Source organism: Lactuca sativa, chromosome 3, assembly GCF_002870075.4.
Source record: "Lactuca sativa cultivar Salinas chromosome 3, Lsat_Salinas_v11, whole genome shotgun sequence".
Classification (NCBI taxonomy): Eukaryota; Viridiplantae; Streptophyta; class Magnoliopsida; order Asterales; family Asteraceae; genus Lactuca; species Lactuca sativa.
The window spans coordinates 228,042,067-228,069,238 of NC_056625.2; the positions used below are offsets into that span (position 1 = coordinate 228,042,067).

The 27,172-nt window shown below is 35.9% G+C and overlaps 1 protein-coding gene and 1 long non-coding RNA gene across 2 annotated transcripts; one reads left to right on the forward strand and one right to left on the reverse strand.

Moving 5' to 3' along the window:
* Positions 1 to 6,465: 6,465 nt before the first annotated feature.
* On the reverse strand, positions 6,466 to 8,307 carry LOC111894050 (transcription factor MYB93). Its single transcript, XM_023890123.3, has 3 exons — positions 7,940 to 8,307; positions 7,741 to 7,870; positions 6,466 to 7,619 (listed from the first exon to the last, which is right to left on the reverse strand). Exons 1-3 carry the CDS (start codon positions 8,067 to 8,069, stop codon positions 6,911 to 6,913), a joined length of 969 nt encoding a protein of 322 aa, XP_023745891.1. The 5' UTR covers positions 8,070 to 8,307; the 3' UTR covers positions 6,466 to 6,910.
* Positions 8,308 to 18,749: 10,442 nt separating this feature from the next.
* Positions 18,750 to 22,886, forward strand: LOC128133074 (uncharacterized). The gene is made up of 2 exons (XR_008231267.1): positions 18,750 to 18,991; positions 22,732 to 22,886. It is a non-coding gene; the product is annotated as an uncharacterized LOC128133074 (long non-coding RNA).
* Positions 22,887 to 27,172: the final 4,286 nt, after the last annotated feature.

The following is a 27,172-nucleotide window of genomic DNA, read 5'->3' on the forward strand; positions in this document are numbered from 1 at the left end:
ATAATTTTTATCATGATTTTTGGAAGCCTTGTACTAAAATGCTCATATTCACAGACTGGTCCGGATTTGTGTTTGAAAAGACAGGCTGTTTTGTAAAAATCACCATAAATTGTAGAAAAATCATGTGGAGATGTGCAAGTAGTCATTTTAAATCTAAGAAGTGGAACTACTTGCACCTAAAACAGTTTTTAAAACTAAAATGTTTAAGTTGTCCAAAACAGTCCGTGAATGGAGTCCAACTTTTCTGATGAAAGCTGTTAGAAAAGTTTAGTTATGTTCTTGGTGTTTTAACTTGTATCCCCCCCCCCCCTAAAAACTTGAGAAAACATGAAAATGTAGGGGTATGAACTCACCTTGAGTGATTTCAATAGATGGATGATGGAGAAAAGAAGTGTTCAACTCAAGAACACTTGGGAGATGCTTGAAGATTTGAGGAGCTAACAACAAGTATGACGATATTTGTGTAAGCAATCTATGATTTGAGTAGAAGGAAGTGAAATAATCACAAGGATGATGAATTATACTTACCAAGAGAAGAATAAAGCTTGAAAATCAGCCTTGGAGTCTTGAAATAGAGAGAAAAAGTTTGAGAGAAAAGTTGTGTTGTATTTTTGGTGAAATGAGAGAAAGTGAAAGAAATGAGGAGAGAGGATGAATGTCCAGCTCTCAAAAACGTGGGAATGACTTGTGAGTGAGGTAAAAAGGACAAGGAAGTGACAAGGTATGGTGGGGAGGAGTGTGGGTTAGACATGGAGTGGATATGGTGGTTGCTTGTGTCATAATACAAAGGAAAGTCAACACTCAACCTTTGTACTTCACCCACTCTTCTTGGATAAGGTTTTATCCCCAAAAACGTGATTAATCATTAATTAAGGGTCCTTATATGTTAAAATAAAGTTTTGGGTGAAAATCTCGCGTTAAAACAATTAAAAACGTAGCTAAAATGAAGTCGTAGTCGAAAACCGGAAAGAAATGAACTTCCAGCGAGGCTTCTCAAAAGGGGGCCGAAGGTTCGGTCCCTTCTGGTGCTGGGTCCGAAGCGAGGCGAGACAGCAGGGAGCGAAGGGCAGGTTCGGTCTGAAGTCCTCAGGAGTGAAATAGACCGAATGAACAGTAGCTTCGGGTTCGGTTCAGCAGCCTTCGGGTTCGATCACTAAGAGGACTTTCAGCCCTAAGAGGGGTTTCGGGTCTTTAAGCCTATTTTACTCGTTTTTACCCCGTTTCAAGCCGTTTTTGACCCGGTTAAAGGTCGGAATGACCCAAATGACTTCAAAAAGTTACAGGAACTTTTGAGAGAGATTTGGGAGAGATTTCACATTCTTAGAGAGATTTCTCATACAAAGAGAGTTTTGGGAGAGATTTCACATTCTTGGAGAGATTTCTCATACAAAGAGACTTTTGGGAGAGATTTCACATACTTAGAGAGATTTGGGAGAGATTTCACATACTTAGAGAGATTTGGGAGAGATTTGACATACGCGGAGAGATTTGGGAGAGATTCTCGATAAAGAGAGATAGAGTGAAAATGATTAAGAGAGGTTTCATTTGTGACCTTTTTGAGTGTTCGGCTTCGCAAAGCAAGGTCCGTAAACCCCGTTAAGCCTTGTTTAAGGATCTTACACACTCCCGATGAGTATGCAACATTGTTTTATCGGTTTGGCTCGCCACGTACCACAGTTTTAGGTTAAGGAGATCTAGATGTACGCACTTTTCGATTTATGATCTCTCATTAGAATAGCGAGTTGTTTAGTAATTACATAACGTAATCCCTAGTACACAAGGGTTAGTTGAGTTGACCGGTTTGACTTGTTGACTTTATTTGACTTTGAATTGACCAGAATTTGACGGTTGTCACAAATTAGGACCCTTAAAACGTTTAAGATCTGAAATTTGAGCAAAAAGTATACATGCATCAAGAACTTAATGGAGTGGGATGCAAGTCAGCATGTACGATGGGCATACTATGTTGTACTCTGTGCGTACAGCTCCTAAACCCAATATGTTAAGCATACTGAAGAGGCGCTCTCAAAGAGCTTTGGGCCACCGGCGGACTTCAAACCTTTTGGCCCTAATTGTTTTGCGCCTGGATTTGCTGGTGTTATGGGTCTGAATTTATCATTTGGTCCAATGTTGGTATGATTGGGCCTATTGGGCCGTGTGGCCCAATATAGAATTGGACTTTGATGTTAGGCCTATTAGTGAAGGAAAGACTTTTGGGCCATCATGGAGGGACTTGGACTTAGGATTCTGGGCTCTTTGACTATGTTGAGTTATAATCCTAATTAGGGTTATTAGTATATTTGTTCAGTGTGAGATTTTGGACTGGTAGTCAAACAACTATTGTTTTCAATAGATTGAGGTGTGTCTTCTCACTATACCAATGGGTCGAAGGCACCAATATCGACCCATTACTTGATATGAGGTTTCAGTAGTTGAATATGCAATGGTTTTGTTATTTGGTATGTATTGACTTATGTGAAAACCATGGGGGGCCCATGACACTTGGTAAGACCATGGGGGGAGCCCATGACCCTTGGATGTAAGACCATGGGGGTAGCCCATGACATTCCAGATGAAGACCATAGAGGGAGTCCATGGCAAACCAATGAATATATATGTGCATGACATTCTATGGTTATATGTTTTGTGTATTTTGAGAAACTCACTAAGCGTGAGCTTACAGTTTTGTTGGGTGTTTTAGGTACTTCTGGTTCTAAGGGCAAGGGCCCGACTTGATGGCGCAACATGCACTCTCCAGTATTTCCGCACTTATTGTTTTGGATACTCTAATCTTTTGGAAAATGAGTTTATGTAATGGAATTTTGGAAAAACAAATAAGGTTGAAATTTCTAATTATTAAATGAAAATTTTTATCTGCATTTTTGGCTTGTTACATTTTTGTTATGTTTATATATATTGTGAATAGGTCACCAAAAGGAGTGACAAAACCAAGGTCACCAAGATTGAAGATCAATAAAAGAAGAAATATGGTGGTTGCAACAACTTCAAGTGCTGCATCAAATACGAGGTAATGATGTTTGTTTGAAAAAATCTTGATTTATGTTCAAGATCTCTTAGAGTATTATAGATTTATCAGGTGTATTTTGTTGTTCATGTTCATTGCAAATATTTGGGTTCAAATTGTATTTAGTCTAGTTAACTTTTATAAAGAAAAACATCTCAACAAATATTATGATTGATTGCTTTCAAGACATGGCAAAAATGGTCTTTTGGTTTTTACTTTTATATTTGTTGGTTTTAAAATATTGATTTGATGTATGTTTTAAGACTTTTTTTGTGCTGAATATGTAATTATTTTTAATTTTTTCATGAATTTCTTTATAATGTCAAAATCTGTTATCTGTCATAGAAAATCTATTGGTAATCCATTAGTGAGTTATTTTGAGATTTGTCGGTAATCCGTTAATGAGTTATTCGGTCGGTAATCTATTACGGACACATTCTGTCGGTAATCCGTTGAAAAAAAAAACTGTCGATGATCGATTACTAATTACCGACGGAAAAATCCATCGTTAAAATTTGTCGCAGTCGTCGGAAATCTGTTGCAAACAATTAGCCACAAGAATATACCGATAGATTTTGGTCTATTGCAATTCCATCAATAATGCCTAATAGCGATGGATTACCGACGATTTTGGCCTTCGGTAATGCTCTTTTTTGTAGTAGTGTCACATTAATTTTGAAATTAAAAAAAAAAACATATTAAAAAAAATAAAAAAAATACATATTTTTTTATATCGGATACTCAAAAATTTATGGAACGACAATCCAAATCTAAATACAAAAAAATTGGATTATCCGAATTGCCGATTTCCAAAAATTCGAATATTCGAAATTTCAGATACCTGAAATTTCGGATAATTTCACTTTGACTTTTTAGATTTGGCTTTTTTTAACACCTAATTATAGTTATAATTATAGTCATGTGTTAGACCCCTCGGTGCATCTTATACCACACACCACAGTCAGGGCCGGCCCTAGAGCATGGACAAGCTGGGGGACCGTTCCGGGCCTCACCAAAATCGGGGGGCCCTATGAGTAACGATCGGTGTGTGTATATATAGTTTTGGATAATATAAAATATAATATGAAGCAAGGAAACAAAGTCACTGTGAGTTAAGATGGTTATGCACATAAATTTGCATGGTAGATGTGTGTGTTCGATTCTTGCATTTGTCATTTTTTTAATAATTATGTTTTTTTAGTGTGGCTTTCCAACAAATGACGCTTCATTTCTCAAGAAGCAATCACGAATGTCTGATGAAGTCCCCTCGTTATACATGTTTCACAACAGTTTCTAGAAGTGAATAATTCATCATGACATCTTCCTTGTTTCATAATTATGTAAGAAAAAAAAACAAAAATTTGTCATCTTGTTTCTCTATTTGTTTGTTTCTTTTCCTGTGATGTTTTTTAATACATACAGATCCATTATTACTTGATCCGAGTTGGAGTTTTTGGTTGATAAATCAATCTACAAGTTCTTTAATTCTGATTCAGTTTGGTTTCTGATTCCTACTTACCTACATAGATGGTCTTCGTTTCTTCCTACATGTTTTGTTCAGTTCGGGTCAAGATGCTATACAAATGAACCTTATTGGTAGCCGATGGTTTATTAAAGTACTCGGGAATTTTTTGGCTTCTAACTCAATTACATTAGTGTTGATGCAACATTTTAATGCCTCATACAAAGCTCCTTCCTATAAAGCATACTTTGGAGGGTTTTTATATTTTTGTTCCGGTCTGGACCATTTTGCCCTTGGAGATTATTCATTCTTGTTGTGTGTTCCCAGGATATCTTGTGTAAAGTTAAAGCAATTGTGGATCTTTAATTGCATTTACAATGTTACTTCATGGAGTCTAATGTATTTTACCTACCATTGACCATTTGACCTCTGATGTTGTTCAAAGAGGTAAGCTGGGCCTAATACGTTGTTGTTGATGTGCTGAAATGTTAAGTTACCTGCATAAAATTCATTTCCTAGTGTTGAGGTGGCTGACCTAATTCTATTTGGTTGGTGTCCTTACCATTTTGCCCTTGGTGATAGTTTTTTATAATTCTCTTTGGTATTTTAAGAGTAGGTGCACTTGACTCAATGGTTTTTTGAACTAAAGACATGTTATGTCTTCAACTAAATTGGTAAAAAAAGATAAATTTTGTTGTAAAAACATTACTTATCTTTTGTATTTTTTTTAAATGTTTCTTTTTGTGGCTTACAATTATCATTTTATCCAAGTCCAACATCTTTACCATCAAATCTTTTCAATTTTCTGTTTTCTTATTAATTTTTTTAGTTAATATTCTTTTAGACACTTTTTTTTCCATATCCTTTTGTATTTTGCCGCGGACCTCAGATTGGCTTGGACCGCCCTGGCCACAGTATGTGATGTGACACTGGAGTTTGCGGTAAGCACCACACCGATCCGCCATGTTCCATCATGGTAAGCATGCCACACGTTATGGTTTCATTTCACGATATATCCTTGAAATGTAGTATTTTGTGCATAAAAATATGTACTAGGTAAATGTTGTAAAAGTAATATGTCACCCACCAATTTTACAAAAAATAAAAATGACAGTTAAAAATTAAAACTCTGATAAGATATGCCCACAATCTTACAAATTAAAACAGTGGTAAGATATGCCCACCAATCTTAGAAGAGACCGGTTTTAGTTGGTTTATACATTGTCAATCATTTTAGATGGTTTTAGTTGGTTTATACATTGTAAATCATTTTGGGACAGTGATAGTATTGAAAACCTATAAATTGGGGTAGGGGTTAGGAGAAGTGGTAGCTATCAATTGCTATTGCCTTTTGTAGTTGTTGGCAAGTTAGGAAATTTCTGAATTCTTAAACCTTATGTTTCCTAACTACTTGGGTCCCTCCGTCCCGTCTCTCATCAGTCCTTTGACATTAATGTTTTTAGTCAACTCTCTTCTTTTACATCATAATGTTTTAATTGGTTTGCTTTCTTTGTATGATATTAATGATTAACAATAATTATCATTATTACCTATAAAACATACTGGAACACGCAACTAATATATTAGAGAAACAAAAAATCTTTGGAAGTTGTTGGTTTGTGATTCTGCTGGCAGTACGTATCCTGTCTTCATCCTCCCCTATGATTCTAATATTTTTTCCATTAATTTCAAGGTTTTTTTTTCATAGTTGTTTCACATATAAATACACCTTGACTTGGTGAGTCCATGCGGACTTAAAGTTACCATATATCGTTTGAAATTGATGTATTTCTTCATCTGTTTCTCATTTTTCCACTATCACGTGACTTAAACGATGTTCATTTTGTTCCGCATCATACTCTTCATTTCTTCTAGATTGATATTGAATTAAAGAAGAAAACTACGAATCCAAGTAATTACCCAAGTTGAGTGAAAACTTTAAATTATCCAATACAAAAAACAGCTGGAACCAAAAATATTCATCAAAGTAGTAGCAAGTATACTGATTTCATTCATACGATAGCTTATATACATATACACAAGAAGCAGCCCCATGAGGCGTCTCACAGACTACATAGAATATACCTAATTAACACATCTTCGATCCTGACAAAAACTAACTGTAAAAAAAAGGGGATTATGAGTCACCCTTGGGCATCTCCAACAACGGGTCCCACACCCACCATCGAGAGGTAAACCAGAATTAATGTATACGAAGCAAAGGAAGGTACGTAATGCCGACACCTGAAAATGAGCCCTTTTCCTTGAATATATGATCGGCGCCATATGAAAATACATTCAAGGAAAATTAGTATGAAGCTCTAAATTACAAGCCACCCAATCAGGAACTGATAAACATGCACAGATGCATGCATGGTACACACCAAATTAAATATATATACATTCTCTCTAAATAAATATTCTTAGAGTATATCATGAAATAAAGGGTCTTCAAGGAGGAGGTCAGGCCAAAACTGCGGTGGAGCTTTTCCACAACGGGATGTAGTAGGAGAACTACATGCATCATCACTAGTACTATTGGTCATGGAGGTGACAGGTGGAGCCACAGGGACAACTACAGCCGCCGGTGAAGAACAACGGCTTGATACCCACGCATCGTCGGAACAAGAGTGAACAATATTTTCTGGTGGCTGCAAGTTCGGCAAGTGAGAGAATGGTAGATTAAGGTCATCATCGAAATTTGAGATTCCAACTGAAGAAGACGACCCATTATAAAGACCGAGGTAGTTTAGATCTTCCATGTTGGGTGGATGACTTATAAGGCCAGTGTGCAGGGGAAGTGGTGGGGTACATTGAAGGAGATTGTTCAAGTACTGAATCTTGGCAATTTGATGAACAGCTTGTTCGGTTTGTAATTTGGCAATCATGGAGAGTTGTTGTTCCAAGGAAGATGAATTCGAAGGCCAAGAGATGGAGGAATGGTGTTCGACAAGTTCCTTCAGATTGGCCAAGGCCATGAGCTGAGGGAGGCTTGCAAAGATATCTGTGCATGGACGATGCGTCATTGGGTCAATACCCATCTGAATCAACTTTTTTTTCAAATGTGTGTTCCAATAGTTCTTAATCTCGTTATCTGTTCTTCCTGATAAGCGAGTAGCAATAGCCGACCACCTATATATATACATACAAGTAATTAGAACACAATCACATGACTAGCTTGTTCAAGAATCAAGAGTAGTACTACTATTAATTAATTTGTTAAAATTTCGAAAGAGAGCATGTTAGTATTTACTTATTCCCTAGCATTGAGTGGAGATGAAGAATCGTTTGCTCTTCTTCATGGGAGAACTTCCCTCTCTTAATATCAGGTCTCAAGTAGTTGGTCCACCGCAATCTACAACTCTTCCCACAACGATTGAGACCTGGAAAATTAAACACACGAAACATATTGAAATGATATTAATTAGAAAAGTACGGAAATGTGTACATACCTGCAAGTCTAGGAAGGGCTCTCCAGCTACTATGACCATGTTTCTGGATGTGGTTAACGAGTTTTTCATCTTCTTCAGGTGTCCATGGACCTTTTTTTAGACCAGACTCATCACAAGGTGGTCTTCCCATATCTTATGTAGGCAAATGAAAGATCAAATATATGTACGTACATATATACATATGAAACCACCGTTGAAAGATTTGCTGTTTCGAACATCAACGGGGGTGTTGATTGTACTTATTGTAGTAATGAAATCGTCAGCAAGAAGAGCAGGTGGCAACTTGTTGATGGTCAGAGGAATCAGTTTCGTCATATGCATGGATTATTGGCATATGTTTTTTTCCCATCAAATTTGGGTCCACAAATTCGAAATTTCTGGTTTCCTTCTTTTGACCAGTGCGTGTTATACACTCCTTCGGGTTTTTTTTTTTTTTTTTTTTTTTTTACCAAATCGTAGTACCTGGAAAATCTATTTACCAATCTATAGTGGGTTGAAAAATATTTACAAAAAAAATAGTAAAATAATTATAGATATTATTTTCTTTTTTAAAGCCAGTAAACAGACATCTATTCGCTGTTCTCTCCTCCAATTCTTATGGTCTCCGATCACGGATAATTGACCATTTTTTCCGTTAAACTGGATCAAACATCCCTCCGATTCTCATCCCTTGCATTGACAAACCACACCTACGATAGGAATACCTCGGAACTCGGAAGAGGCAATATATAAACGATGATTTTGTTGGGACTCGATCGGTACGATTTAAGATCCACAGGCAACTGCAGATCCAGAATCTTCAAGTGCAACACCGGTATCGCCACCTCTCCGGTCACCTTTACCACATTCGATGGCACTTCATGGAGCAAAATGATGAAATCTTAAGATGTCAGCCTTTGAACGGACCATGCGAGCGGGCAGTTGGGAGGAGTAGCGATACAACCAAACATGTTGTTTGAGATACGGTCAAACAATATACTATTCTTCTCTAACGACTGTCCCTCTCCACGTCGTTTTTCTGGAAAATGCCATTATTAGACTTAAGTACGCAATAGAAAATTGAAGCCACGTAGATTTGATAAATTCATAAATTAAACCGAACCTAAAAATGGGTTTCCTCTAAACGAAAGTAGACAAATGGATCAAGCGGTCAAGCTTGGCCAGGATACCACCAGAAATTAAGTATTTTATGCTACAAATCGAGACATAATAAAGAAGGTGGCGTCCGCAAGACATAATAAAAATGATTGTAGATGACGGTTTCATAGAGATGAGAGGACACTAAGTTTAATGAGGTAGGCGAGTGAGTTATTTTGCCAGAAACGTTGTTCATCAATGTATCTCGCAGGAGATGTTGCTGAAGGAGGTGGGCCCGTGGCATGTATCGCAGACACTATAACTAAAATTATCAAAAAACAAAATAAAATAAAATAATACATATCTTTGTCATGGTATCTTAACTATTAAAAAAAAAAGCAAGTGGTGATTAAATTGTGAAGGACTATGAATCGATAAATATTTTTCAAAAAGTATTAAATTATATACTATATCTTAGCAGAAAACTCGGAAATCGTTGCTAACATCTCTTTAAACAAGACTTGTTATTAATAAGTAACATCCTTCCTTTCGTTTTTTTTTATCTTACTACTAGTTGAGACCCAAATATTTTACGGATTAATTTAAAAAAAAATTACACATTAAAATATAAGCAGTAAATTTTTTTTAATGTAAAACTTTAAAATAAGAAACAAAGAAACATATTCATTGCAATTTAATTTCATATATATTATATTTAATACTTTACATATATAAATTATGACTTTAATTTTAAAAATTGAAACAAATCAAAAATTGACAAGTGAATAATATTTTTTATTTTCAAAAATACCATAAAATAACAATTGTCAAAATTTATGAGAGATTGACAAGTGGCAAAAAAAACTTTTATTTATTAGAAAGGATGATAAACACTTTTTAAGGAAAATTAAGGAAACTAACTACTTTTATATTGGTTTAAAAAAAAACAACCAATTTGAACTTTTTTTTTAATTTTTTTTGGTAAAATAACCATCTTCTAAGGAATAGACACTTTCTAAGACCATTTCATACTATGTGGATCCAGACAGACCTATTTAACACATTCCAGAATATTCATTCTGGTCCGACATGTTCCGAAACACAATCTACAAAACCTAATTCCAGATTTTATTCTAATACATTCTAGATCACAAACAACAAACTCATTCCGACTCCTTTTACACAAACAAACTCATTCCGACTCCTTCTATACATTTTGGACTAAAGACTTAACGAAGATATGTCATGCAATTCCGATGATCTGAAAGTTTTACGTGTAAGTTTTCATTCCTATATGTGTAGTTGTTTAATTTTAAGATTATCCATGTGAGAGATCGGTAAATTCAGAACATGAAGAACAAATATGGAACATGAAGAACACATTTCGGACAATGTTGTAGTTGAACTAATGTAGTGTTAGGATCAACTCAAAATTAATTTAGTTAGTGTCTTGGGCTATTATATATCAAAATTTGGTATTTCGGAACACACAAAAGTATTTCCAAACATGTATGTGTTGGATTAAGGTGTCTAAGCTTATAACTAAATTGGTATGCTCTTGTAATTAGAAGCAAAGTCCTTTAGGGGTTGCTCTCATAACCAGAAATAGTTAGAAATGATATTAGGAGAGAGAAGTATAATTTATTAGATTATTATATGATTAATAAACTAATTGGAAATTATAGGAAGATGGTTTATTAATATATTATGTGATTAATATATTAATTTGAAATAGATAATTGATTTATTAATTTAATATGTGATCAATAAATTAATATGAGATCAACTGTTAAATAATTAATTTGTTAATTTATATGATTAATAAATTAATATGAAATCAACTAGATTTGATTAATTATTAATCAGAATTAATCAGAAATTAATTCATGATTAATTGTAATTAATCAAATGTGCAAAGGGTGAATTGTAATTATTCAATAGTTAAATAAAAGAGACCAATTTAGAACCATCCAAGCATGTACGATTTTAGTAGCTCTTCTAGGATTTTTGGAAAACACATGGTTACATAAAAAGAAATAATTTGAACTAGGATTAAGTTTATTATTTAATCAATTTAAATCATGTTTTGCATATACGCTACCTAAGCTATAAATAGGAACCATTGGCTTGTAAATTTGGTTCATGACATTACCTATAAGCATATGAATGAAAATTCTCTCATATCTCTTCTCCCATATTCGTTCTAGGGTTTCTCGTCTTATGTGTGAGCCATTAGAGGCATCATCATTTTGGTGCTAAGCTTTCCAATACCAAAAACTACAAGGGATTTAAGTGATTTGTTTACAACAACAAATCAGATGTATATAACCCTAACTTTGTGTTTTGATCACATTAGGGTTCATGTTAGTTTTGTTGTTCATTGTATGTTACATTTAAAGTGTTAAAGAAATAGATTCATTAGGTTGCATATACCCTTAAGTGTTAAGCGAAATTTCACAAGCACATAGTTTTTGTAACCTATAAAACTCATCAGTGGTATCATAGTCTTGATGTGTCTAACATTGTTTGTACATAAAATGAACCAAACAAAATAAAATTTTCGAAAGTATGTTCTCTCGACGTGACAGAGCCTCTGTCATGATGAAGTTCAACTCAAAACCAAAATTTTGGGATTTTCTGCCTAATCCGATTTTTGTTGTTACTTTTTTGGTAATTATATAATTTGATTTCTGCCAAAATCTAATATTTTGCATATCTTAGATAATTAAAATAAAATCCTAATTTTTAGGACAATCTTGATTAGATAATAATTAATTATAAGATTAATGAAATTGAATTATCCTTACGCATTTAATAACAAATTTAATTAAAAGATAATTATATATCCATGATAGGTTTAAATTGATTAATTAATTATATTCAATGTGTGATCTCAATCTAGGTTTGTTTTGGTGGAGCTTTATGTGAGAAACCGCATCTTGACGCCTTTTTGAGCTAAACAACCCACCGGGACCGTTTCATAATATTTTAAACTAAAGGGATGGATTTTGTAATGATATAAATCGAAAGGGGTCATTTTAAATATTGTAAAATAGATGGAAGGGTTGTTTTGTAAATTAACCAACACAATTGTAACATCCAGATTTTCTAGATCAAAATTTTCATTTTTAATTAAGTAGTTTATAAAATTGTTTACTGAATAACATCATCAATATTATAACATCCCATAAATCAAATGTCATAAACACGTCGTGGAGTAATAATAGTGTCAGAGTACAATCCCAAGAACATCATAGTGCGGAAATCGTGTGTGTGTGTGATGCATTGCTACCGTGTCGGCTCCTTTCCTTAGCTGAAGAGGTACCTGAAACACAACTGAAAACTGTAAGCACAAAGCTTAGTGAGTTCCCCCATCATACCACATATCATACAATAACATATTAAGCCAGGCATATCTGGATGTCGGCCTCCCCTTCGGTCTATTTCAACCAAATAACTGTCTAACATATCTGGGTGTTGGTCTCCCCTTCGGTCTATTTCAATTGGATAACTGTCTAGCATATCTAGGTGTTGGCCTCCCCTTCAGTCTATTTCAACCGGATATCAGGGACTATTTCACCCCCTACTACTACCACATAGAATCATAACATACTGTCACGTAGAGCATAAAAGACAATAGCATACCAGACAATTATCACACAGACAATCATCTAACTACAAGCTCATATTAGTGGGTCGACATTGTGGCCTTAGACCCACTTCTACTGGAAGGTAACTCACCTTGTAAAACTGCGTGTCGAATCTCGCAGAAAGTAGTCTCTAACAGCTGCTCCGATGACTCCTGGCTATCATAATCACATTAACACTCAATCAGAGTCTATAACACTACTTAGGTTAAAATGACCATTTTACCCCTTGGTCCAATGGGAACATTCATAAGACCCAATTCTAGCTTATTAAGCCTAGCCCTCCTATGGCCCACCAAAGACTCCCTAAGGGCCCACTAATTACCCAATTTCTAATTTGGGCCTTATCCCCCAAATGGGCCCATTACAAGTCCAAAAGTTCCAAGTCCAAATATAATAATTCCAAAGGGTCCAATCATGGCCCAAAAGGCCCAATACTCTAGTTCTAGCTTCCTAAGTCCAAAATTATGCTACATAGTGGGCCACGTGGACCAGTAGCCCAGGTCTAGTCTCTTAAGACCTAAAAACCCAATATATCCACTCAGCATGCGTACGCGCGGCGTACCTGGCACGTACGCCCAGCGTATGCTGGCCTTGACCAAAACAGGGAGTTGACCCAGTACACGCGGCGTATCAGGGAGTACCCCCAGCATACTGGCCAGCTTCCTTGGGACTTTATTTATGACTTAACCCAATAAGTCCTTTCGTCCAAACTGTAGATCCAAGTCCTTTAAGACCTCCTAAACCATAAAGTCACAAACTTGATGTGCTTACATGCATGGTTGGGGTCAAAACATTATTTTGGTCCTTTTAACAAGCTTTAAGACCAACTAGCACTTGCATGGTTGTGGCTTAACCATCAAGGTCCGATTTTTATGACCATATGTGCTTCTAAGAGTCCAAAAGGACAGCTCTTATGCTCTGAAACTAACAATACCCAAGAATCCTCAATAATGGAGTCTAAAAGTTCCCTTAAACACCCCCATAAACAAATCTAAGCATACAATAGTCAAGTGTGGAACTTGATACCTCAAAAGAGTCATAAGTGATGCCAAACTCCTGGATGTACAAGCTCTTGGTGGATCCTTGCTTCTTCTTCAAGCTCATTTCTTCCCTTCTCACTAACACAACACACAAACACTCTCAAATGGCTTCCAAATCACAAAGGCACACAAATATAAGCTAGGGTTTTTGTGGTGGCTGTCTATGGGTGAAGATAGGCTAAGAAAACAGGGGTAATGTTCTTTATATATGGAGTAAACCCTAATTTTTTAGGGTTTAAGGATCTGCACACGTACGATGTGCATACTCCTGGAACGTTGGGCGTACGTGCATGGCTTCCATGGTCCATTCTTATGAGTACGTTGAGCATACATGGCACTGTACGCCCCGCGTACGATGTGTCCTCAGCCCACTTGTAAGGGCCCAAATGTAACAACCTGATATTTCAAGTCAATATAATGTAACACCAGTTAAATTTAGGTCAAAAATAAATTGTTCAATAACCATGATTGGGATGAATGCAGTAGTAGAGATCGTAATAAGGTTTCCAATAATATAAAGAACACTAAAATCCGAGTTATGACGAAGAAGTTATGACCAATCGAAAATCCGCGACAAAACCGGCAAACCGTTGTTTAGCGTAATAAGCGAGTTTTCAATAAAATACCTTTTAGCCTTAACAATCTAAATGAAAGTCATAGAATACGTTAAACCATAAACATACATAAAAAGAACGTCCAAATCTGACTTCGTATGAGGAAGTTATGATTTTTCTAAGTTTTGGTTTAGCGGTAGACAACTAAAAACTCGAAATAAAGATCGAGTGATTTTTAGCCGACGCAACCTAAACGAGGATTGAAGGTCTCGTTAATGGTAGTACAACGATAAAAAGACAGACAAAAACGGACGTCGGATGAAGAAGTTATGAATTTTTAAAGGATTTTTCTTGTCCCATCTTGTTAAAAATATAATATTAAAAATAAAGTCAAAATTAGCTAACGGAGTCTAAACAAAAGTTGTAGAGTATAGTCCAACCTATAAATAATATGTGAAGCCTCCGGTTTTAGGGCCAATTTTCCAACCTCCTCTTATACTTTCTCACTTCCGAGCCCCTCGAGACTACCCCGACGCCCCAGTTACGTATCCAAGCTCTGACGAAACCCCAAAGCCCCGAAGCTCCCGAGAAGCTAACCTCTTTCCACTTGAAGTGATGCCCGAGTAAAGCCCGGTTTTCACCAGAAACTTGCAATTACGTCAAGAAAGCTCATTCCTAGAAACGAAATGTTGTCCAAATCACCAGTTATCAAGTGAGTTCATACCCCTATATTTTCATATTTTCTTCAAGTTTTAAGGGGGGAGAATACAAGTATAATACAAGAAATCTTATGTTTAAAATACAAGCTGTTGATCAAGTTTTTCTTACACTTTATGTATTTATTTCACGAAAATACCGATTACGCAAAATAAACGTTATTATCAAACTTGTAAACTTTTAAAGTTGTTAACAACGAAGCTTTATTTCATAAATAACATGCATATAAACTATGATAGGTATAGTTTATGGAAATTTTAGGTTATTTTACTAAGAAAGAAAAACGATATGAAAACAAGCATATAAATTATATTAAGTATAATTTATGAGTCAATCCACTCTTTTATCGTAAATAGGTATAAATAAAGATTAGTATTTTTATTTACTAAAAGATTTTTCACTGTATTACTCGTGAACTCGTTGTTAGTATTACATTTTGCGAGACAATGGGTTTGCGTAGTACCCAACGAAAGTCCTCACTTATAACCAGAGTCTCCCGTAGGGAGAGCTTGATATTTGTGTATAGATCTATACAGAACTGACAATTTTGCAACCTAATTATTAGCTACAGTCCCCGGGGTGACAAATGTCAACATCGGTACTGACGTCTAGTATGGTTATAAGAACTCGCACATGGAAACAATGAATCATGCACGTAGTAATATGCTTCTCAAATAAACTTAAGGAGTAGAATCTTTATGGTTATTTTTTTTATATAACTCATTTGTATTAAGTAATCCTAATAAGGTATTATTATCACATTCAGAATCTAGAGTAAACACATTTTCAACTAGTTTTATTGCATAATAAAACTATAAGTTATTCAAGCTAAGTATGACATATTTACTTACACTTTTCGATCTTGTTTCATATTAGACTACAACTCAACTCATGGAAAATATAGGATTTTCCGGGATAAACATCATCTTTTTACAGGTAAACAATTTACAATTTAACTTTCTGGAAACAAATGAGATTATTTATTTCAAAGCATCATTCTTTAAATAGAAGAACTTATACAATTTTTGTCTTAAGGTACTAAGACTACATCCCATCCAACTAATAAGAAAATATAGGATTTTCTAGAGAAACACCGTAACACTTTCAAAGAATAAAGAATGTACCTTTTGAACACAAAAATGCTTATGAACTCACCAACTTAAATGTTGATACACTTTCAAAATCGCTTGTATTCTCAGGATAAATAGTAGATAGGTACATGCGTAGATTTTGTGAAGACAGAGCATAGTAGCTTTAAGTCTTTGTTTTTGTTATTTACTTTTGGAGTCTATCATGTGTGATTTGAACACAATATAAACACTAAAATATTAATGTGTGGATGTGGTTGCTTGTTTTACTATTTTACATTTGTTGTGATACTGTACAATGATGTCATCTGCCCTCGAACGTTTCCGCCGTTCTGGTTTGGGGGTGTGACACCAAAGGTCAAGCCCAAACCAAACAATTCTACAATTTAATTAGGATAACAATATTAAATACCTGGAAATTCCTGGATGTTATAATTCTCCCCCACTTGAATTATACTTCTTCCTCGAAGTCCGTTGCTCCTGCTGAAAATAACTTGGGGTAGTTCTCTTTCATATCATCCTCCGGCTCCCAAGTCCATTCCGAGCCCTTGCGGTGCTGCCACTTTACCTTCACCAGATCTACCTCCTTGTTCCTCAATGCCTTCATCTTCCTATCTAGAATGGCTATCGATCGCTCGATGTAGTTCAAGCTGTCATCCACCTGAATATCCTCCATAGGCACCACCGTAGAGTCGTCTACCAGGCACTTCCACATCTGGGAGACGTGGAAAGTACTGTGAATCTGGCTAAGCTCGGCTGGCATATCCAGCCTATACGCCACCTTGCCCACCCGGGCTGCAACTCTGAAAGGACCAATGTATCTAGGGCCCAACTTGCCCCGCTTCCTGAACCGAATGACACCTTTCCAAGGTGAGACTTTCAGAAGATCCATATCCCCGACCTGGAATTCCAAGTCCGAATGGCGCTTGTCGACATAACTTTTCTGCTGACTCTGAGCAGTCTGGAGCCTACTCCAAACATGTTGGATCCTCTCTGTCGTCTTGAGTACCAGTTCGGTACTCCCCATGACCCTCTGTCTAACCTCACCCCAGCATATCGGGGTTCTGCACTTCCTCCCGTACAACAACTCGAAGGGAGGATGATCAATACTCGCATGGTAGTTGTTGTTGTAAGAGAACTTGACCAATGGAAGATAGGTATCCCAGCTACCACTGAAATCCACGACACACGCCTGGAGCATATCCTCCAAGTTCTGGATGGTTCGCTCACTCTGACCATCCGTCTACGGGTGAAAAGTAGTACTGAAGTGCAGACGAGTACCCATCTCGTCGTGAAACTTCTTCTAGAATCTGGAAGTGAACCGCATGTCTCTGTCTGAAATCATGGAGACTGGCACTCCGTGTCGAGCTACTACCTCTCAAATGTAGATATTGGCCAACTTCTCGTCCAAGATACTCTCCTGGGTCGGGATGAAATGAGCACTCTTGGTCAATCGATCCACGATGACCCAAATCGAATCCACCCCTCGTGCGGTCCTGGGAAGCTTTGTGATGAAATCCATGGTAATATCTTCCCATTTCCACATAGGGATATCCAATGGCTGTGTCTTGCCATGAGGCCTCTGGTGCTCGGCCTTGACCTTTCTACATGTCAGGCATCTCTTGGCGTACCAAGCTACATCCAGCTTCATACAGGGCCACCGGTAATCAGGACGAAGATCTCTGTACATCTTCGTCGCCCCAGGATGAATAGAAAACCTAGAGTTGTGTGCCTCCTCCATCAGCACCTAGCTCACACCTCCATGATACGGAACCCACACCCTACGGCGCAAAGTTAATAACTCATGGCTGTCATAGTCGAAGGAGGAAACCTGCCCTACTATACGCTCACTCTTCCGATGGTCCTCCTTCATAGCCTCCTGTTGGGCCTCTCGGGTCTACTCTAACAGTGGAGTCACTATTGTCATCCGAAGGAAAAAGTCTCTAATCGGGGCAGCCTTGCGGCTTAGAGCATCAACCACCACATTGGCCTTCCCCGGATGGTAGATGATAACTTGATTTTTTGTATATATTTTAGCAATCATTTTCTTTTACTTTTAGCATTTTTAATATTCTTTTTGCATTAAATCGTTAGATTTATTGTTTTGAATATTTTTACTCGTTTAATTTATTTTTGTGCAGATTTGTACGAGCAAGATGGTATTTCGGAGCATCGTTGAAGCCATATCGAATGCCTTGCAACCAAGATTGAAATCACGTAGCAAAATCCGGAAGCGAAAAGAAAAACAAAGCGATATAAATTAATTTTTCGGATTTTGACAGCTTTGCGTGCCTTTCTTCAAGCGATCAGACGGAGGGGCAAACGACGTCCGATTGAGCTGAAAATTTACAGGAGTCTTCATAACTAATCAATATTCGACCTCGTCAAAAAGAAATGGATTCGCACTAGTTTTGATATAGTTTTTGTCCTTGTGAACATCAGGACACAAAGCTGCCAGCATCAAAAAGCCCAATACATGAAGTCCAATATACAGGCATCATCATATTTTATTTGGGCCGGAAAGAAAAGTTACGACATGCTCACAATGTGAGTCCACTTTGGTGATTTATTTAGCAGCCCATTACAATTTAATTGGCCCACATTTTTTGTGTGGGGTAGGGCAAAAACGCAGCAAATAGAAAGAAAGAAATTGCATCACATTTTCAATTCGCCGGCAGTAGGGAGGAGGATACGGTGCAAGTGGAGAGTTCACTCTCTCTTCTGTGTTAACTCCTCCTTTATTTTTCTTATTTTTGGAACATTGTAATTATGATTTACAATCATAATTTGCTAATGAGTCATTTATCTTTGTAATTAGATTAGGTTAATTTTTGTATTAATATTTGGATTATGGATGGAGTTTTTGGAGCAACAAGAAGTGACGATTTCAAGAAGCTTTGTCATCTTCGTTTCGTAATCGGTATTGGTATAACTTCTATCTTTTTTATTGTTATTATTATTTTGTAGTTAGTTTTTATTTCCAATATTGGGTGAATCTATGGAATAATTAATTGATTAGGAATAGTTTTGTATGGTTTTAATGGTATGCTATAGAATATTTTCTAGTAAAACATCTATTTATGTTCATATATCTTTAATCATGAGTTTAGATATGTGAATGTTTAATTAGTTGGTTAATTTCTTGATTACGTAATAGATCTTCAAATTAACAAGCAACAAATGGTTTTTGTGATTGTGTTTCTTTCACACAATCATGAAAATATTTTCTCCAACATGGTAGTGAAAGCATTTTGACTCCTCTTGGATTTGGTGACTTTTAAATCTTAATGCTAGTTAATTTTCATTAATTACATGCTTCATGGAAATTATGACTTTAACTAAAAAAATGTGTTATGAGCTTCTCTAACCATTGTATTAACTAAGAAAAATCTAGGTGATCTTAAGCTTCTTAGATTGCTATAGCCAAATTAGTATCCATTAAACTCATTGCACCACAAAATTATGATTATTAGTCAAATAATTCAACTTGTGATTTATCCTGATATTGGAACGTTTTATTTTATAGGTTTTGTATTTTTCCATTTTTGTTATTTTTGTGAAATAGTTTTTATCGCATTTAACGTTTTGAAAACCCCCATATCATTTTATATTTTTTTTATTTCGTAGAAACTGAATGCATAGATTTGATTCGAACCAATCCCTTTGGATTCGATCCCTATTACCACTACTACAATTTAATTTTGTATGTTGTCGTATTAAGGTTTTTTTTATTTGGTGGTCTCGACGCCCACCAGTAGAGGATCTCACAATCGTAATCCTTTATCACATCTAGCCACCGACGCTGCCTCATGTTCAGATTCGGTTGATCCATGAGGTACCTCAAACTCTTTTCGTCCGTGTAAATGGTATAACGGACCCCATAAAGGTAATGTCCCCAAATGTTGAGGGCGAAGACGACTGCCCCCAACTCCATATCATGCACCTGGTAGTTCGCCTCGTGAGGCTTTAGCTGCCTCGAAGCGTATGCAATGACATGTCCTCTCTGCATCAGTACTGCGCCCATACCCGAAATGGACGTATCACAGTACACTACAAAATCCTCCACGCCCTCAGGTAGGGCTATAATCGGCGCCTCGAACAATATCTGTCTCAATGTCTCAAATGTTGCCTGTTGCTCAGGCCCCCAGCGAAATACAATAGCTTTCTTCATCGGCCAGGTCAAGGGTACGGCTATCTTGGAGAAATCTTGAATGAATCTCTGGTATTAGCCAGCCAATCCCAGGAAACTATAAATCTCAAATAGAGACTTTGGAACCTCCCATCATCACGGCCTCCACCTTGGTCGGGTCCACAAAAATCTCGTTCTAGTTGACAAGGTGCCCAAGAAACTGCACCTCGCGCAACCAAAACTCGCACTTGGAGAATTTGGCAAACAAGCTCTCCCTCCTCAGGGTATCTAACACCTCCCGCAAGTGTTCATCATGTTGCTCCTGCGTCTTGGAGTAAACCAAGATGTCTTCAATGAAAACTATCACAGACCGATCCAACATCAGTCTGCATACACGGTTCATAAGGACCATGAATGTGGTAGGATGATTGGTGAGCCCGAAAGGCATTACAACGAACTCGTAGTGGCCATAGCGAGTCCGAAAAGCAGTCTTTTGTATATCCTCGTCTCTGACCCTCATCTGATGGTAGCACGATAGCAAATCTATGTTGGAAAACCAAGATGCCCCCTGAAGTTGGTCGAAAAGGTTATCAATCCTCAGGAGTGGGTAACGGTTCTTCACCGTGACCTTGTTCAGCTCCCAGTAATCTATACACATCCGATGCGACCCATCATTCTTCTTTACAAACAAGATTGGGGCTCCCCAGGGTAAACTACTTGATCTGATGAATCCCTTGTCTAACAGCTCCTACAACTGTGTAGACAACACCTGCATCTCGGGAGGTGCCAATCGATACGAGGCCTTGGCTATCGGAGCCGCACCCGGGACTAGGTAGATCCTAAACTCTATCTGTCTCTCCGAAGGTATTCGTGTTAAATCCTCTGGAAATACATCCGGGTACTCTCGCACCACTGACACATCACTCACGGTCGCCTTACCCTCATCTTGGGTATCCATGATATAGGCAACATATCTGTCGCAAACCTGCTGAAGGTAGCACCTAGCCCTCACTGTTGAGCATAAAGCTGGTCCGTGATGTGGCCTCTCACCCTGAATCACCAGCTCTCCCCCACTTGGGGTCCTAAACCGAACCAACTGTTGCGCGCAGTCAATCACTGCTCCATTAGGGCTCAACCAGTCCATACCAATGATGACCTTGTTCCCACGTAATGGTATGGGAACCAAGTCCACCAAATAGCGCTCCTCGAACAGCCTCAAAACACTTAATAATTATTCTCCAATTAATGATTATTTAAGATGATAAAACAAAGAAAAATAGCAAGACAAATTGAAAAATATCTTTTATATTTTTCACATATTCTACATGTATAATAACAGTGTTACAAAAAGTTTTGGCAATTTTGGAAACAGTTTTCTATTTATTTCAATTTTTATTAGAATAAATGAACAAAAATCATAAAATCAGGTTAAACAGTTTAGAAATCTATTTTTATTTTTTTCCCTGCTTAAGAATGTTTATAACGGTAATACTAAAAGTTTGGACAATTTTGGAAACTGTATTCTATTTATTTCATATTTTATTAGAATAAATGCACAAAAATTATAAAATTGGGTTAAACAGTTTATAAATCCATTTTTACAAGTGGACCATAGTTCAATGCACCATTTGCATCATCTCAATGTATTGTGAGTATTCACGACACCCCTATTTTCGGTTTTTATGTTTTGGGGTGGAAAAGCATGTCCGAAAAACTATTATATGTTAGTTGTATTTAAATTGATTTGTATCAAACTTGATTTCTATTTTATTGCTATATTTCTCTATGTATATCTATGCAACACGAAACATGAGGCCTTATCGTCTTAAGTCCGTTCCCTTTACACTTTACTCCATCCATTAACTCTTTGAGCCAATGGTCATTATGGATAGCGCTATTAGGAATTGATAACTCCTCACTCACCCGATTGCTTGAGTACATGATACCATATAATCTATGGAACGATAAGCATAGATCTTGATAGGGTATCAGTCATAGGCTTGGTTGGGAACTCATTGTTTGCTCATACACATACAAACTCGTTACTTATTATAGCAATAAAATTTGTATCTCATTATAACAACGAACTTTTGTTACTAAATACTTATTTACTTATTTTAGCAACGAACTTGGTTGCTCCTTATAGTAACAAACTTGTTTGCTCCTTGTAGCAACAAACTTGATTGCTCATTATAGCAATGAAACTTGTTTACTCGTTTTAGTAACAAACTTTATTTCCCATGAGAATATGAACGTTGCATCTCATTTGGGCAACATACTTTATCTCTCATGATGACAACGAACTTTGTTTATACAAACTTATTTACTCATTTTAACAATATATTTCTATTTATGGAAACTTTTATCAAAACTTTGATTTCGATTCATGAAACCAATATTATTATTATTATTATTGTTATTATTATTATTATTATTATTATTATTATTATTATTATTATTATTATTATTATTATTATTATGTATGAGTACTCACCAACTATTTTTATAGTTGACGCTCGTTTTACATGCGTTTTCAGGAATCATCGTGTAAGTGGCACTTAGGGACACATCACTGTTAGGAGCATTCGCATGTGTTGTATTTCAATTTACATTGTAATTTCTTTTAAAATTTGTTCAAACCCATTGTAAATTTGTAATGATTTTTAATACTATGGTTGGTGTTGTCTTTTAACTTTTGCTATGAAACCCATTATACCGCCACGCCTCGTGTTTCCGCTTTAGCGGGGTGTGACATTTGGCTTATCCATCGGGTATCTCAAACTAGTGTGATTATGTAAATATTACACCTAACCCATGTTGGTTTTTAAGTACTATAACACTCCTATGGTGCACATACAACCCTAATAGCTTTGGATCTAAGTTTTCTGAACTTATATATGCAATAAAATTTCCAAAGCATGAAGCCTACAACTAGCATACAATTTTGGTACATGAATCATAAAATCTAGTTAGAACAATACCTCTTATTTGTAGCTTGTAGTTGTTGGACTTTCAAGAGCTTAGCACCTCAAGTGTGATGCCTCAAATGGTTCACAAACACCATGAACAAAGGAGGAATTTGAGAAAGAGGTTAAGCACTGTAACACCCCAAATTTTTCAAAAACATTTCATGCTAAGGTTTTAAAAAATTAGGGTCTTAACCTACATTTAACAAAAACCGGTCCCACAAAAAAACACATTTACATATTTAAAACAATGGGTGTTACTATTAAGCATCAATACAACCATAGAAATCCAATAAGAATTACATCAATATAATTAACAATGAACATAACAATTTCCACTCTATACTCTATCACTTGACTTCTAACTTCCATCTATCGTCATCTCTCCTTAAAGGTAACCTGAGACACATGGCATTAAAAAGAGATACGCCATCTCTCCTTAAAGGTAACCTGAGATACATGTCATCTCTCCTTAAAGTTAACCTAAGATACGTAAGACAATAATGTCTCGTGAGCTACGTGGGTTTATGACCCAAAACATTTATCACATTTTTACCAAAAACATTTCATCTTTGCAAAACAAGTTTTAGACCATAAAACATTTTAAAGGATTTTCAAGGAAAACTCATTTCATACATGTCATAAATATCATTTCATATCTTATCATTTCATTTCATTTCAAAAGTCATATTTCCATATTTTATTTTATTTTATCATTAAGGGCTAATTACATATTAAAACTTTGTCATTTTTATATTTAGTGTCTACGTCCAATAAAGGAACCACTCCCAAGTCTAGACCAAGGTGGAAAGAACAAATCAATCCACCAAGGCATCATTTTCATTAGGACATCTATCTCGCGAAGGGGAGGCGCCACCCCGATAGATTACTCTAGTGCCTCTTACGAGGTATCATGGCTCAGGCAGTTTTTAATTCATTACTTTTCATTCCATTTCATTACTTTACATTTCTTGTCATTACTTTCCATGGTTTACACATTTCATATATTAGTATCATAAACTCGTTTCAAAAGAAAAGCGTCTATATTTCAAAACATTTCAAACACTTTTTCAAAACATTTGATCTTCTAAAACATTCTTTACTTTCAAAAACAATATTGCCTTCAAGACATTCTTTGAAAACATTATTTGCAAAAGCATTTAATACTTTCACTTCAAAACATTTCATATATCAAAATATTAGTATTTCATTATTATAAAACTCATTTTTCCATGTACCCCAAAGTGGGGAAAAATACCAACACGTACTCACCTAAATCACAAGAAGGCTTGCTGGTCCTCTTCTAGTCCCTTTCCTTAGAGCAACACTCATAATCACCTCCTATATAACATTTATGAACATAAGTTATTAAAATGACCAAAACACCCCTCATGGACTTTTATCCCCTGTAAGCTTATTTACTTCCTATTAGCTTATATAAAGTTTGAGGGAAATTGGAGGTCATTTAGTAGGTTTTCCACGAAAAACATACATTTCACAAAACCTTTGACACGGCCCGTGTCATTTTGACATGCCCCCGTGTCAAAACTGCAGTTCACTATTTTGAGCAGAATTTTGCTAAACGCTTTGTAACTTGTTCCATATACCTCCAATGGCTACCAAACTTTACCAAACGGTTATTAAGGACTAAATAAAGGTTATAAAATTCTCAAATACTCATTAACCCTTACCCACATGATGACTTAATCATTAAGACCTTAATGCTTACAATCACTCAAATGAAAGAGTCAAAAGCTCAAGTTGCTTAAAAATAATCTTGAACCAATATGACTTATTCCCAAATCATTTAATACATCACTGGGTGTTGTAAGTGCTTAACATTACACAAACCTCATGTTAATTCCTTAATGGATTTATGGAATGTCCAATTCCATTCCAACTTTCCCATTTTGCCCTTTTGCCCAATAACTCCATATTTTCAACTAGGAATCATTCAACTCTTCATGTTATTGCATTCAAATCATATTATTTGTATCAACTCATGTTTATGAGTATCATATACTCATGAAATGCTCACAAACAAAAGATTCCATTGTTTTCATCACATTTCTCTCAATTCCATTCCAATTCTAGCACATACATGATTCTACCATCATTGATGTGTCTGAGCATTCCAATTGGATTCATTGTCATCAAACATCATCTAGGTCATAGAATCCATTACAATCTAACATATGAACATGAAATCCCCAATTTAGATTCCTAAGGTTCATGGTGATTTTTACCCAAGTCGTCAAATCTACCAATATAGTGATTGGATTGAGATTGGAATCACCAAAACTACTCAAGGGAGGTTAGAAACCAAAACCCTAACCCTTAGAAGAAGCTAAATTCGACATTTGTGTTTTCTCCAAGCATTGAACTCGAAATTTAGGAGTAATGGAGAGGAGATTATACCTCATTAGCCTTTGATTGTTTCCCTTCTTGTTTGAATGCTTCTAAACTTACTTGATTCAAACCCTAGGAGCTCTTTAGATCAAAACTAAAATTAGGGAATTATTCCATTGCAAAAAAACGATTTGAAGAAGAAGAATGAAGGAGGCTTGCATCTTATTTCCAAATATTTTAATAATTGGTCCCTCTAGTTTACATTATTTGGCCAAACCCCACTAAACCACAATATTTGTGACTTTAACTTAATTTTTTGACATAAGAAGTCCCTCTCCATCCATTTTATAACTTTATTAGTCCCTTTCATTAATTGAGTTAACCCTTTGGTCAACTCACTTTGCCAACTTGATACTTTTTTCCCCTTTAACCTTTTAATGTTATTATTTCCCACTTTTGACTTTCTAAACTTCATATCAATTAATTATATGATTAACCCTATATTATTCAACTATATAAATCATGTTTCATTTATTTACTTTATTAATTTAAGAACCTAGTCCTAAAATTTTAGGATGTTACAATAATCTACCCCTTAAAAGGATCCGTCCTCGGAATCACTTTGCGGATCATCGCACTAGAATTTCATCATGTCACTTTTTTAAAAAAAAATTCTTCTATGGTCATATCACCTTGGTCATTTTGTCACAGTTTCAGTCAATCGTAATAACTAGTAATACATCATTAGGGGTTATTAACCCTATTAGACACTCTTACCCTTTTTGTCCCCTTTTTGAACTTTTAACAATATCATGCAATAAGGTTATCCAACCTTAAGTCAACATTTGTATCTTTCCTTACTTATGTATTGTATATTTCCTATGCATGCACCTTCGTGCTTAACTACATCCCCAATATTCTCTTGATTACTAATTCATTAGTAAGCCATTACCCCGATGTAGATTCAAATATATCTTTTCTTCTTGTCGTTTTTAACCTCCTATGGTGTCAAAGTCTCAAACATAAAGTAGTATACCGAACTTTTCTTGAAAACTTGCCAAAACATGATTTTCATTCTCTACCTACTGACATCTCATATGGCATACATGACAGAACATACTATGGTACATGTACCATTTCATTTTTATCACTATAATCGTAGTCAAACTGTTGTTGGATTTTATACTTAGAGTTTAATCACTCTTTATGCCCTCTCATTTCTATACTTCCTTTTATATAGGTATTGATTTCCAAGTCATAATATTGACACTTTACTTGGAAGATAAATTGACAGTCCATCTATACTAATGGTTTTCTCTTTCTATATTCACCCATGCGCTAACTTAACGATACATGTTGCTCTAAATCTTATATTTTTGTACCAACATTTACTATACAATCCAAGTTCATTCACTTTAACGGTCAAGTCAACCCCAAAATCTTATTTCATGGGTAAACTGACTTTTTAGGCCTGCAATCCTAAGCACACTATGACAAGAATGTTGGAATAGTGTCTAAAGCTGCAACTATATTTGACAAGTATTTAACCCGGTTGTGAATGGTCCTTTTGGGTTGCCTTCACCATAGCAACTTGACAGGATGATTTATAATGAGAGAAGAAATATTATTAATATATTATGAGTATAATATAAGGGATAATAAC

Bases quoted from the DNA above. Each gene is read 5' to 3' on its own strand.
- LOC111894050 (XM_023890123.3), bottom strand. From the start codon at position 8,069: ATGGGAAGACCACCTTGTGATGAGTCTGGTCTAAAAAAAGGTCCATGG. The intron at 7,871-7,939 runs GTATGTACACAT...TTAATTTTCCAG, and splicing joins AGCCCTTCCTAGACTTGCAG to GTCTCAATCGTTGTGGGAAG. The intron at 7,620-7,740 runs GTAAATACTAAC...GTATATATATAG, and splicing joins CACTCAATGCTAGGGAATAA to GTGGTCGGCTATTGCTACTC.